The following is a 14,385-nucleotide window of genomic DNA, read 5'->3' as shown; positions in this document are numbered from 1 at the left end:
AGATAGTGGAGCAATTATAGAAAGGTGTTACCCAGCGAAAAATTGCAAAGACTTTGCATCTATCATCATCAACTGCACCACAAACAGGAATGCTACTGTAAAGGAAATTACAGAATAGGCTCAGGAATACTTCCAGAAACCATTGTCAGTGAACACAATCCACCGTGCCATTCGCCGTTGCCAGCTGAAACTCTACAGTGCAAAGAAGAAGCCATTTCTAAGCAAGATCCACAAGCTGAGGCGTTGTCACTGGTCCAGGGATCATTTAAAATGGAGTGTGGCAAAATGGAAGACTGTTCTGTGGTCAGACGAGTCACGATTCGAAGTTCTTTTTGGAAATCTGGAACGCCATGTCATCCGGACCAAAGAGGACAAGGACAACCCAAGTTGTTATCAACGCTCAGTTCAGAAGCCTGCATCTCTGATGGTATGGGGTTGCATGAGTGCGTGTGGCATGGGCTGCTTGCATGTCTGGAAAGGCACCATCAATGCAGAAAAATATATTCAGGTTCTAGAACAACATATGCTCCCATCCAGACGTCATCTCATTCAGGGAAGACCCTGCATTTTTCAACAAGATAATGCCAGACCACATTCTGCATCAATCACAACATCATGGCTGCGTAGGAGAAGGATCCGGGTACTGAAATGGCCAGTCTGCAGTCCAGATCTTTCACCTATAGAGAACATTTGGCGCATCATAAAGAGGAAGGTGCGACAAAGAAGGCCCAAGACGACTGAACAGTTAGAGGCCTGTATTAGACAAGAATGGGAGAGCATTCCTATTTCTAAACTTGAGAAACTGGTCTCCTCGGTCCCCAGACGTCTGTTGAGTGTTGTAAGAAGAAGGGGAGATGCCATACAGTGGTGAAAATGGCCTTGTCCCAACTTTTTTGGGATTTGTTGGAATTCTGAATCAACATATTTTTCCCTTAAAATGATACATTTTCTCAGTTTAAACATTTGTTCCGTGATTTATGTTCTATTCTGAATAAAATATTAGAAGTTGGCACCCTCCACATCATTGCATTCAGTTTTTATTCACGATTTGTATAGTGTTCCAACTTTTTTGGAATCCGGTTTGTAGATAGATATGACAACAACACTCATATCAATGACAAAACAATTACATTAACAATCATCTTACGTTATTTTTAAAATGTTTCCTTTTCTTTTTCATAACTTCTTTAACACACTACTTCTCCGCTGCGAAGCGCGGGTATTCTGCTAGTTTTGAAATAAATGACTCTTGACCCATCCTTGAAAATATACATATTGTGGGATCTAGCATTAGTAATCAATCTAATAAAAATGTTTTTTCAGAACTATAGAAAACAGAAGGATAAACATTCATAGAGAGTATTCTAGTCAGAAACTAACAATAAAATCTACAAAGTGTTATGGTATATGCGGTGTTTGTTGCAGGACCTAAGATTAGTATTACAACAAGGTTAAGAACTATGCCAGTATACTGCCTGTGTAATTCATCAACATCACAAAATAACTTTACCTTGTTTCTGCAATATTAGTTGCAATCACAATTTTACGAACACCTGGAGGTGGTTTCTTGAACACCTAAGTTTGAGAAATAAAACAAATATTTTATTTTACATTAACTAAAATAAATAATCCATGGTACAAGAAGTGAGACGCATGTTCAAACAATGATCTGCTAATTAAGATATATCTGAATACTGAAAAAAAAAGTCTTACTTGAGTCTGATTAACAGTGGGCATCAAAGAGTGTAAAGGAATGATGATAAATTTTTCTAAAAGAAAAAAAAAAAGATGATGATAGCACAGGCTGCGTTTTAAGACAGAGTACTTCAAAAACATGGTCACTTGAAGTCCTATACTAAATCTGACCAGTAACAAATATATTTAAAAGCCTTTAATAGCTCATTTAAACTGGATATAAAGATTCACTAATAACATCAAAGTGATTTCTTTTTCTTGAAAACTGTTTTACAATTATTAAAATTTAAAAAGACTAAAGAGTGAGTTGTTCTCACAATGTTTCAAACAGCCACATATGGATTTAAAACTAGTTTTTCACTCATAATGACAACTATAAATGCAGATACAATTTTTTCACAGCTAATACTAATTCTAGGACTAAGCTCTAACTATTTACAAACTTGTCTTAAGTAACTGAGCTCTATCATAGGATACTCTGAATGCTGTATCAAATAAACACATGAAAATAAAACAAACAACAAACTTCACATACAATTTAGAACAGTGTCTATTTCAACAAATATAAAACCTGAACCTCTATGTAATATTTCTCCCAACAGTAGTAGTTATTTACTGAGGAAAAAACTACACATTGACAAAATATCTCTAAAATTCAGTACTGCAGAGTCTAATTTCTTGCACACACTGTACCATGACAGAGGCGAAAGCCAGGATGCAACCAGGCTGTAATGATTAAAATGACACTGATATTTTAAGATTACAAATTTTTCATGTATCTTGAAAAGAATATGTATGTTTGAAGTTAATTTGGAATTATTGGAAGTCAGGTCAGGTCAGGGAGCATGCACTGGTATAGTGTGTTGCCACACCCACTACACGACAAAACAACTCGGGATCCTGGTTGGCAACCCCCCCAAGACAGACAAGCGGTCCAATCTGCCGCAGCCAGATGTTTACACAGGCATTCCCTTGGCCTGGTCACCCTTGGGAAATCGTGTCACATGGCCATAGTGCTGTAACTGACACTCCCTCACAATGCAGGTAATGTGCCTCACTCAGGACTCCATGAGCAACCACTCATTCGACACAAAGTCAAACCAGTGGTACCCAAGGATTCTCTGAAGAGATTCAGTACCAAAGGAGTCTAGTCTTTGTCACAGGACACTGGATAGCATCCATGTCTCACAAGACAGGAAGCACCACTACTGTAAAGACTTGGACATTTATCCTTTTGCATAGATATTGTGAACTCCACACACCCCTTTCCAGTGACCTCATGATTTCCCATGTTCTCCCAAACTGTCTACTGACTTCATAGGAAGAGTCACCAGAGACAGGAATATCACTGCTGAGGTAAGTAAACCTCTCACCAAAGTCAACACTTTCTCCGCAGACAGACATGCTGCTGATGGCTGTGCCTAAGAATTCGTTAAAGGCCTGGATCTTGGTTTTTATCCAGGACACTCGCAAAGCCCAAACACTCACACTCCTTGCTCAGTTTCCCAACAGCCCCAATCACAGTTTCCATTGACTCCGTGAAGGTCACATCATCATTGGCAAAATCACGATCAATGAATCTTTCTTCACCAACAGATGCCCCACAGCCGCCGGACTCCACGACTTTGCCAACACCCAGCCCTTGAAAGCACTGAACAGAGTAAGAACAAGAACACACCCCTGACGAACCCCAGAATCAACTGGGAAAAATGCATAAAGTTCTGCCTCCACTCTGCACAACAGTGTACAGGCTGGCCATGATATCCGGGCAGCTTGATCAGCTGAGTCTAACACTTTATGAAAATCGGCAAAGGCTGCAAAGAAACTGCCAATGTTCATATTTTTGTTCTATGAGAACCCTCAGTGCCAGGATGTGGTCAATGGTAGACTTCTTTAATGCTTTAGGAACTTAGCATGTTAATAATAAAAAAAAATTGATGATTTTTGGCAATGGGTTTAAGGGAGATGTGGCCAGTTTCACCTTAGAAATCAAAGGAAGGATCTCCTGTTCTGTTGATAATTTGAAACAACTAAGGTGTGTAATACTGAAGAATACCGAGAGGTTGACCAGCTGACCTTTTTACAGAGGACTGTGGACTCTGTCCCACGGGAATGCTGTTATCTGAATTTTTTTGTTTTCTTCTCCTTCTGCTAATTACACGTATACTTTACTAGCATGAACTTTGCCAATTATGGCTTTGATTTCAAATAAAAAACATGACCTCTATTACCTTTTATTTAATTTGATAGGTATGTATATGAAAATAAGGTATGTTTAGGTACTTTACTGAATTCTTGCAAATCTGTGTAAGCTTTCTTAGATCAATACTCAAAAGTAGACATAACCTAAACATTATGCAAACAGTACAGTGAAAGGGTTACTTGTGTAGTGACTAAACAATGATATGTAATTTTCAAAAAATAAATTTAATTCAGACATTAAAAAATGTCACTAAAGCAGCAGCTTACCTGACTTGAACATTGTTTGTGCCATTAAGAGTTCATGAAGTCCACTAATATTGTCCCAACCAGGCAAAAACACCAGAATGGCTCCATCCTACAATCCAATACAATATATAACAATCAATAACTACTTTATTAATAAATACAGAACATGTCATTCAAATATGCCTTTAAATAGTTGCTTGAAATTAAAATAATCAATCAGCTTATTATAATCACCAGTGTAACAAATAGTAACTTTAGAAAAATTTCTTATATATTAGGGTTCTGCAATATACCAAATTTGTGATTCAGTTTGATATTTTATATACTTTTGTTATATAAATAACATTTATTTGACTTTCTACAGCTTCTTCTGAATGTTAAAAAAAAATCCCCAGTGCTCTAAGAGAGTTTATATCCAGTTCAAGGATCAATAAACGGGTTAGCACTGCTGTTTGCAAATTGTTTGGTTTTACCTGATATGACAAGCAGTACAACCGCTAAAGATAAAACACATTACTACATAAAAAGAGGCCACTCAGGCATGTGTGATGCCTGCATGTTCCCTACTACTGCACCAGCAAAACAGGTCCCTACTAACCCAAGTTCTATAAAGTCTTTGCTGTTCCACTGTATACTGTATCAGCAGATCAGATGCAGTGACTTACAGAATTGCAAAACACAATTTTGCCTTCTTAACGTGCGCTCAAAAATGCTTGCACTATATTAATCACTAATTTACAATACACCAGACGACCGATGTCCATGTAGTGTAAGCCCTCATTTATTTATTTCATGCTGTGTTCACTTCTGAAACATCATAAGCAGGAATAAAACAGCAATCTTCATTGTCTTCTTTTGTGTGAATCATTCACTGTCCGTGTATGAGTCAAACTGCATCACTGGCCATTTTTTTTTATCAGTTTGAATTTGTATTTTTGTTTAGAAGGTTAATTGAGCTTCCTACTGACAATAAAGTTTAGCAAACTCATTTTGTATTAACAATTATAAATACGTTATCCTGGTGATCTCAGATTCTTTTAAGATTATTCAAAGTCAAATTTACAACCATATTATTTTGTGAGCAGAAGTTAGTCATAGGATAATCATCTATCAATTAATAAAATAAAAATCTGCGGGATTTGAAAATGCCACATTTTAATATGGAGGTGTTACATCACCATTTATTTGGATTGAAAGTAAAAGTAAAGCTTCATTGGCTAGTCAAATCGGCCAAATATTCACCAAAATATTACGGGCTACTTAGAATTTTAAGCTTCCCTTAAAGATTCTTCATTGGAGCCAAACCTGTAAATTACCACTATATAGTGGAGAAGGAAGGATTCAAAAAGTTGTTACTTACTGACTAGCCATCATAGACATCAGTAAGTCAGGCAACACATACAATGGAAGCTTAAAAATAAGTAGAGGTATAAAAAACAAATGATTGGAAAAAAAACATGTTATTTGAGCTGTTTCTTTAAAGCATAGTTATTCATAAAATTGTTACATTCTAAAAAGAAAAAAGTTTCCTTTGATAATCTATATATATAATTCACTAAGGCAAGACAACCATGAAAAGCGATTCACTAAGCCGCCAAGTGAGACACCTATGGCGCACACAGGAAGGAGCCACGCCCACCAACTCCAAGACCATTGGATACGACGACAACTCACAGGGCCACGCCCACCAACTCGGACGCGACGACCCAGAAAAAATGGCGTCATTTATGTTCATCTGTCGTAGAGGCCACATGCAGTGCAGGTCAGGTTAATGTCATGTGTTTGTCATGTACCTCCGAGCTACGTTGACTGTTCATAGAGGCATGTTTCTCGCGGAGGTGAATCGTCATATGCAGCGTGTGAAACGGTTTGCGAGGGGTATCCCATGGGATCCTTAAAACAATCCTTTAAAACTGTGGTTAAAGCACAATGAAGGAATCAGTCTTTAAAAACAAATAAGCCCTGTGCCTCTGTTTCATTACCGTCTCACCTGCTTCACCAATGCAGGCCCTGCAAGAGTCGAGACGCTCTGTCAGCAGCTGACCTTCTCTGTGTCTGACCGGTTCACACAGAGGCAGCGCAAGAGAAAGCCGCGCCAGAGACAGACAGAGGCACACACACAGGCAGCGGGTGGGCGGCTCTCCATGAGTTTCTCTTGCGAGACACATAACCAGGCGATGTGTATGCTTCGAGAACGATGCTGGACGTGGCTTGCGACCGGGCACATGAGCAGGCAGTGTGTATGCTATGAGTGCGAGGGTGGACGCGACAGGACCATCTAGGAAAAATCATGTTGCGGATGTGATTCGCTGTATGCAGTGTGTAAAACATTTTGTTTGTCGCAGATGTGAATCGCTGTATGTGGCGTGTAGAACAGTTTGCGAGGGGTGTCCCTGTGTCTTTCCAGGAGTGTTCAACCATCAATAAATAATTATGCGGCGTTAGTTATGTCGCGGGTTCACTATTGTGTTGTATTTTGCTCTCTCCAGAGTTCCATCTTTTCATTCACTTACTGTTGTATTCTCACACTAACCTGTTTTAACCATTCAATAAATAATTATGCATGAGATTGAGCGTGTGTCTAGGCGTGGGTAAGCCGTTGAACCCCATTCGGGCTGCAAAGCGTGGAATTGCCACTAAGTGCGATTCATACGCTCCCACTGTTTTCGTCCCTACCCTTTGTACACACCCCCCTCCCACACGTTGACTGTTAATAGAGGCATGTTTCTGGGAGGCTTAATCGCCATATGCAGCGTGTAAAACTGTTTTCGAGGGGTATCCCATGGGATCATTAAAACATTCCTTTACAACTGAGGTTAAAAAACAATGAAGTGAGCAGTCTTTAAAAAATGAGTTTTCGGTTTCGACGAGGACGCTACAGCAGCATAGCATCCGCAACAAACATGCGTCTTCTTAGATGCTCCTGCACTTTGTACACACCCCCCTCCCACCTCGCTACGCCGCACGGACGATTGTGTGTTGGTTCGTTCCGTGCATTGTTACAATGTTGCTTTTCTTGCTGATTTATTACATTACCGATTTTGCAAATGTTAAATTTTCTCCCTGTGCTTAAAAATGATTAAAAAACCGGCCTGATTATGCGGCGTATGGTACGCCGCGGGTTGGCTAGTATATTATATTATTGTGAGAAAAAATGTACTTACACACATCTATTTGTTGCTGATCTACAATCGTTAATGTGTTTTGAGAATGTATTGAGAAATATCAAATATGCAATATCAATATAAGTCCATATCACCCATTCCAGTTATATATGCTTATACTTGTATGTGTGTGTATAATAAGTAAACAATGGACTGCCAGAACTCCAGTCATTGCAAAAACTGTACTTAGAGAAACAATTTAAAATTTATTTTATATAGCAATCAAAGAGAACATTCACACAACCCAAAAAAATTATTTGTGCCACGTAAATTGCATATAACAAGAATGTATTTAAAATGTGGAGTGAAGCAACAGCACAAGAAGAAAATTAAAAACTGTTTAACAGTGTCATGCCACCCTAGATGGTGAGGTTGTAGCTTCCCAGCTCACCAATTACTTATCGTCTAATAATTTGATGGAACCCTTTCAGCCTGGTTTCAGGGTGCAGCACAGCTGTGAAACTGCTCTCCTACGGGTAACCAATGATCTGCTTATGGCAGCAGACTCTGGACAAACCAGCATATTAATTCTGTTAGACCTCAGTGCAGCATTTGACACTGTCAGACATGAAATTCTACTGTCTAGAATGGAGAACATGCTGGGTATCTCTGGCACTGCCCTCCAGTGGTTCAAGTCCTATCTGACTGATAGGCAAGAGTTTGTTAGTCTTGGTAACAGCAGGTCCAGCTCGGCGCCAGTCACACAAGGAGTTCCTCAGGGCTCTGTCCTTGGCCCTCTTCTCTTCTGTATTTATATGCTCCCCCTTGGCCATATTATTCGTAGCTATGGACTGGGCTATCATTTTTATGCAGATGATACTCAACTCTACTTCAATGTTAAAAGTGGAACTTCCTCAGAGCTTTCTCAGCTCACAACCTGCCTTAGTGAAATTAAAACCTGGATGGAGCAGAACTCTTTGAAATTAAACTGCAACAAAACTGAACTCCTGCAAATTGGGACTAAAATGCAGCTTAATAAAATGAGCTCCTTCCCAGTCCATCTTGGTGGTGATCTCATCAGACCTGCCTCTACTGCAAAGAATCTTGGTGTCATTTTTGATTCCTCCCTTTCTTACTCCACTCACATAAATCACATTAAGAAACTTTCCTACTTTCACCTCCGTAACATATCCCGTGTACGCTCCTTCCTTTCCTTTTCTAATGCTGAGAAACTTGTCCATGCTTTTATCACATCCCGCATAGATTATTGTAACTCGCTGCTGGCAGGTGCCCCTTCTAATCTTATATCACAGCTCCAGCTTATTCAAAACTCAGCTGCAAGAGTCCTTACTCGAACCAGCAGCAGCGAGCACATCACACCCATCCTGCTCCGTCTTCACTGGCTCCCTGTGTCTTACAGAATCGAATATAAAATCCTACTAATAACCTACAAAGCCTTAAATAACCTCGCGCCAAACTACATCAGTGACCTTCTCCATCACTATGTGCCTGCCCGTCCACTAAGGTCCTCTGATTCTGGCAATCTTGTTGTGCCCCACACTAACCTACACTCCATGGGTGACAGGGCCTTCAGCTGTATAGCGCCCAGACTCTGGAATGACCTACCGAAATTAATCAGGTCAGCTGACTCCATGAATTCTTTTAAAAAACAACTTAAAACTCATCTGTTCAGGAAGGCTTTTAGCTCTATTTGACTTCATTCCCCTTCTCTCAGTTTACCTCTCTGTCAAGATGCTCATGTAACCTGTGTGTGTGCTAGACCATCAATTCTGTTATCTGTTAGGCTTTCTCTGAATTTACTGTCTTAATCTTCTTTATTTATTTGTTTGGTTTGTACAATGCTATATACTGTATACCCTGCCGTTCTTTCTTATATTCTGTAAGTGCCTTGAGCATGGGAAAGGCGCTATATAAATAAAATGTATTATTATTATTAATGATACAAATCATAAGACCACTAAGAAAAAGCACCATGTAAGTTGAATATGATAAAAAAAAAATTTGAAAAACAAACAACAACATGCTAAGAACTAGCTAAAATTAACAATGTAAGAAAAATTACTCTATTTATGAAACTTAGCTGTTATGTGGCAATGGAGAAACACAATTAAAATATATGAGTCAGGTAATGTTATACTCATTAGCAAATATCAGATAAAACAATATGACTCACCTCTTCTTTTAAAACAATATGTTTAATGAGAGCTACGATCAAAGCAAGGTCAATTTTGTCATCGTTGTCCATCACCTCTAAGGCTTCTATCGTACTCTCTGAATAACTGTTAGGATACAGACATAGGTATTTCTCTTAAAAGGGGGGGGGATTTGCAATTTACAAATTACATACCACAAACAACTAAGCAAAGCTTATTCAGGTTTTAGAAAATTAGTGAAAACCCTAAAAAAATGATATTATACCTTATAATGTCTCAATAGCCCCCTTTGCACATGCAGCCTAACCCAAAAAATGTACTGGTAAATTGCAAGTGCATTAAAATTCTGGGAAACTTAGCCTTTATGGTCAAGAGCTAGTATAATTTCTGGGAATTTATTGGGTTTGCTTATGTGTGGACAAAATGACCTGGTCAAGCATGCAAAACCTTGCATTGATTGCACATAAAACATACAAATGTGACTCAATCATAAGACATTTGGATAAAAATAAACAAATATCTGTTATCTAATTTGAGTGTTTCTTAGAAATGTGTATGATTTCAAAGAGTTTGAAAAAAATTCTTAAAGTTGCATAGATTATGAAATATTAGGCAGCAGTAAATAGCCATAAAACTGAGGATATGAAAATCTGAATCTTGTGAAACATATGAAAACAATAAAAAGCAGCATACTTCTTGGGATCTTTCTTACTTCATTTTTTACTCATATTATCAGGGACCTTTTAGGCTCCCCAGTCCTGTTTTGGAGAGTTTTAGATGTGGACTAGCTACAGTACCTGTAAAAGACAGGTAATAGAATAATTTAAAAATATCTGCTATCTCTTGCCCTATGTGTACTTTCAGGACCTTTCCTCTGTATTCACATGAGTCTGACCCTCTCTTCACCGGCACTCCCTTTTCATGCATACTCTCATAGAGACTTTTCATCTTTAAAGGCAACTCTCTCAGTGTGTGCTTTTACTCCATGTGCATCTCACACTAACACTTTGTCTTTCGTCATATCACCAAGGCCAAACTGACCAATCTCACCAAAGCCAAACTGACTTTGCTCTGAGGGACTGGACACACAGACCTTTGTTTTATTATATAGTAGAAAGACAGATGCTATTAATGTGAAAAGGAACTCAGCCCTAACATAAGTCAATGAGCAATTCCCAATAAATTCCTGAGATATTAAACAAGGGAGTTTCCATAGATCTATGTATTAAAGATGACAATTTGAGATTCATTTGTAGAGGTCTCAAAATGTAACTCATACCATACCTTTTATATGAACACTTTACAATTATTCCAGTAATTACTTTGCTATAATTTTCATTCTATCCTTGAATTATATCATAAGCTATTTATTCATATAACACTAAGGTGACAACAGTAAATGGAATATTTCAAAAGGTGGGTTATTTGTTCTAATAACTTTGCTATTTAATTAAAAAAAATCATCAACTTTTAATTCCTGTAAAGTTTCGTTTGGTTAAGAGAAAATATAGTCGAAGTAATTAAGAAATAAGGCAAACACCTAAGTGAGCAGCATAAAACAGGCTTTGTTACTGCTGAGAGTTTTCATAAAGAGCCCAGGTAGACCTTATTTTAAATTGAGCAGCAAAATTTTTTTTTAAGGAAGCTACACTACGAAATCACATGGCCAATGTTAGTTATTCACCTAATTTAAAGGAACACCACATTCAGAATTGATAACATGTGACATCTGCATTATACTGTATACCTAGCAAATACATCACATGACAGCAGCCAGACACACAAAATGGAGCTACTCATATGATCAAACACATCAAATGGTGACTGCCATAAAATGAAATGACAACAGCACAGTAACTACATAGTATTATTTGTATAATCTGGACATCAAAAAAAAATTTATGCTAATAAAGTTTCTCAAAAGGTTAAATCACCTCTGCATATCTTCTTGTCTCATTCGTCATGATTTTCAGTTTAAAAAAAAATTTTTAAATGTGTCCCTTCACTTTGTACAGTATATATGCTTATACCACTTAAATCTTTAATAACTTTATTATAGTTTCCATCTCTCTGCTCTAAAAGCACTTTTGCAACATTTTGTGAAAATATAAGAAGGGAGAAAAAAGTTCTATAAAGGAGCCACAACTTATTTTGTCTTCACCAGTGTATTTACACTATCCCTGAATAAGCTACAAAAAGATTTCTGACTTATAAACCAAGAAACAATTAGCAACTAGTTAGTTACTTTGACCAAGCTGCTAATCTGGGCCACTTAACAAGACATACTGTATTGATGGCATTGAACCATTGGAACAGTGACAAATGCCAGAACATCACATGATAATTTAGCAGTGATGGAAGTTAACATGCAGGTTTTGCTACAATCTTATGTACTCTTTCTTTGTACGTTTAGCTTTCGTTTGCTCAGAGGTTGATGTGCTTGATGCTTCCTGAGCAGCTCTTCTTTTCTCCACCCTTGCGGCCCGCTTCTTCTCTTCTTTCGTCTGCATCTTTTCACATTAAAACTGATTAAGTCAGTGTTTGTGTTGCAATTACTTAGTACATTTTCCTTAATTTTTCACTTAAGCTGGCATTTAAGTCTTCAATCTGCCACAAGAATGATTTAAGATATGAAAAGTTAGAGGAAGTGACAGCGAAGGTGGTTGGAAATGAGAATGGTGCCCATACGCATGCGCAGCACAGCTGCCCTGCTGGCTGCTGCTGAGAGTTGATTCTATAATAAAATAATATAAAAACAAAAAGAGGAATAATCTTGGAGGTCAATCATCACCCTGAAAGTGAATAGTAAATTTCAAATTTCAATTGACCAAATTTCAGGTCAATAGTTTAAATGGTTTGTGAGCTACAGGTGATTTAAAATCCTGGACAGACAAACGGACAGCCACGGTAGCGTATTATACATAAAGATGAAAAATCAAAAAAAGACTGAAAAGACGGCCTCAGATCAATCTAGATTTGATTTTGATTATTGCAAAGCATTGTAAAAAAAGTTTTATTTTCTCCAGAAATTTTGGTATTGGAGGTTTCCTTTTCCTCTCCTCCTTTGACAGTGATTAAATTTTCTCTAACTGTATATCTTATTTCTATTACATGTTCATTAACATTTAAAGATCTCTCAATAACAATTAAGTTAAATATATGTGCTCATATTTGTACAATTTTCATGGTTATTTAGTTTTTTTTGTATTTTTTTTAATTGTTTGCATTTTTAAATCAGGGCACATGATCATAGTCTGTCTTCAGTAAGGGAAAACAAACATTTTATGATATTACCTTGCTAAAATGGCATTATCTATGACACTGGAAACTTTTTGTTTCTTTAATGTAAACTAAACTATGTGAACAACAATATTTGCCTTTTCTCACTTGAAAAACATGGCTCCTAAAACCTATGTTTTTTGAAAGGGGCTGATAAGCTGATGTATTGTTTAATTTCATGTTTTTAAAGTAGTTGGATCTCACATTGTTTTTGATGCTGTCTGAATAGATAGATAAATAGATTACTGCTTTGTTCAGTATACTGGATTTCCAAAAAAGTTGTACATAAATTGCAAATTATAAAGCATGCAGCTGTGAGAATTCTTATACCAAAAATATGCAACTCATTACATTGTTTGTTGTACAATTACGATTGGTACAATACATTTCACTAAAATAAAAGCATAAAACACACCATTTCAATAAAACCTTTAAGCAGAAACAATAACTAACCGTGTGTTTTATAATTCTTACTATTAGAAAATGTTACAGCACCATTACTGATTATGTGATGAAAGCATAAGAAAATGCAGCACATCCATCAAATCTGAGAACAAAATGTAGAAGTTAAAAATTTTAAAGAGAACAGAATGATGGAGATACAGTGGTGTGAAAACCTATTTGCCCCCTTCCTGATTTCTTATTCTTTTGCATGTTTGTCACACAAAATGTTTCTGATCATCAAACACATTTAACCATTAGTCAAATATAACAAAAGTAAACACAAAATGTAGTTTTTAAATGATGTTTTTTATTATTTAGGGAGAAAAAAGAATCCAAACCTACATGGCCCTGTGTGAAAAAGTAATTGCCCCCTGAACCTAATAACTGGTTGGGCCACCCTTAGCAGCAATAACTGCAATCAAGCGTTTGCGATAACTTGCAATGAGTCTTTTACAGCGCTCTGGAGGAATTTTGGCCCACTCATCTTTGCAGAATTGTTGTAATTCAGCTTTATTTGAGGGTTTTCTAGCATGAACCGCCTTTTTAAGGTCATGCCATAGCATCTCAATTGGATTCAGGTCAGGACTTTGACTAGGCCACTCCAAAGTCTTCATTTTGTTTTTCTTCAGCCATTCAGAGGTGGATTTGCTGGTGTGTTTTGGGTCATTGTCCTGTTGCAGCACCCAAGATCGCTTCAGCTTGAGTTGACGAACAGATGGCCGGACATTCTCCTTCAGGATTTTTGGTAGACAGTAGAATTCATGGTTCCATCTATCACAGCAAGCCTTCCAGGTCCTGAAGCAGCAAAACAACCCCAGACCATCACACTACCACCACCATATTTTACTGTTGGTATGATGTTCTTTTTCTGAAATGCTGTGTTCCTTTTACGCCAGATGTAACGGGACATTTGCCTTCCAAAAAGTTCAACTTTTGTCTCATCAGTCCACAAAGTATTTTCCCAAAAGTCTTGGCAATCATTGAGATGTTTCTTAGCAAAATTGTGACGAGCCCTAATGTTCTTTTTGCTTAACAATGGTTTGCGTCTTGGAAATCTGCCATGCAGGCCGTTTTTGCCCAGTCTCTTTCTTATGGTGGAGTTGTGAACACTGACCTTAATTGAGGCAAGTGAGGCCTGCAGTTCTTTAGACGTTGTCCTGGGGTCTTTTGTGACCTCTCGGATGAGTCGTCTCTGCGCTCTTGGGGTAATTTTGGTCGGCCGCCACTCCTGGGAAGGTTCA

General features: G+C 37.7%; 1 protein-coding gene across 2 annotated transcripts in view; it reads right to left on the bottom strand.

Moving 5' to 3' along the window:
* dhx36 (DEAH (Asp-Glu-Ala-His) box polypeptide 36) overlaps positions 1 to 14,385 on the bottom strand; it is a 108,038-nt gene that overhangs the window by 47,402 nt on the left and 46,251 nt on the right. For both annotated transcript variants that reach the window (XM_039757518.1, XM_039757508.1), the window contains exons 11-14: positions 9,442 to 9,547; positions 4,165 to 4,252; positions 1,714 to 1,769; positions 1,511 to 1,575 (exon numbers count right to left, since the gene is read on the bottom strand). In XM_039757518.1, coding sequence (XP_039613452.1) covers positions 1,511 to 1,575; positions 1,714 to 1,769; positions 4,165 to 4,252; positions 9,442 to 9,547 — 315 coding nt within the window. The remainder of the gene's footprint in view (positions 1 to 1,510; positions 1,576 to 1,713; positions 1,770 to 4,164; positions 4,253 to 9,441; positions 9,548 to 14,385) is intronic.

The sequence above is a fragment of the Polypterus senegalus genome, chromosome 1, assembly GCF_016835505.1.
Source record: "Polypterus senegalus isolate Bchr_013 chromosome 1, ASM1683550v1, whole genome shotgun sequence".
NCBI lineage: Eukaryota > Metazoa > Chordata > Cladistia > Polypteriformes > Polypteridae > Polypterus > Polypterus senegalus.
This window is presented reverse-complemented; position numbering and strand designations above follow the sequence as displayed.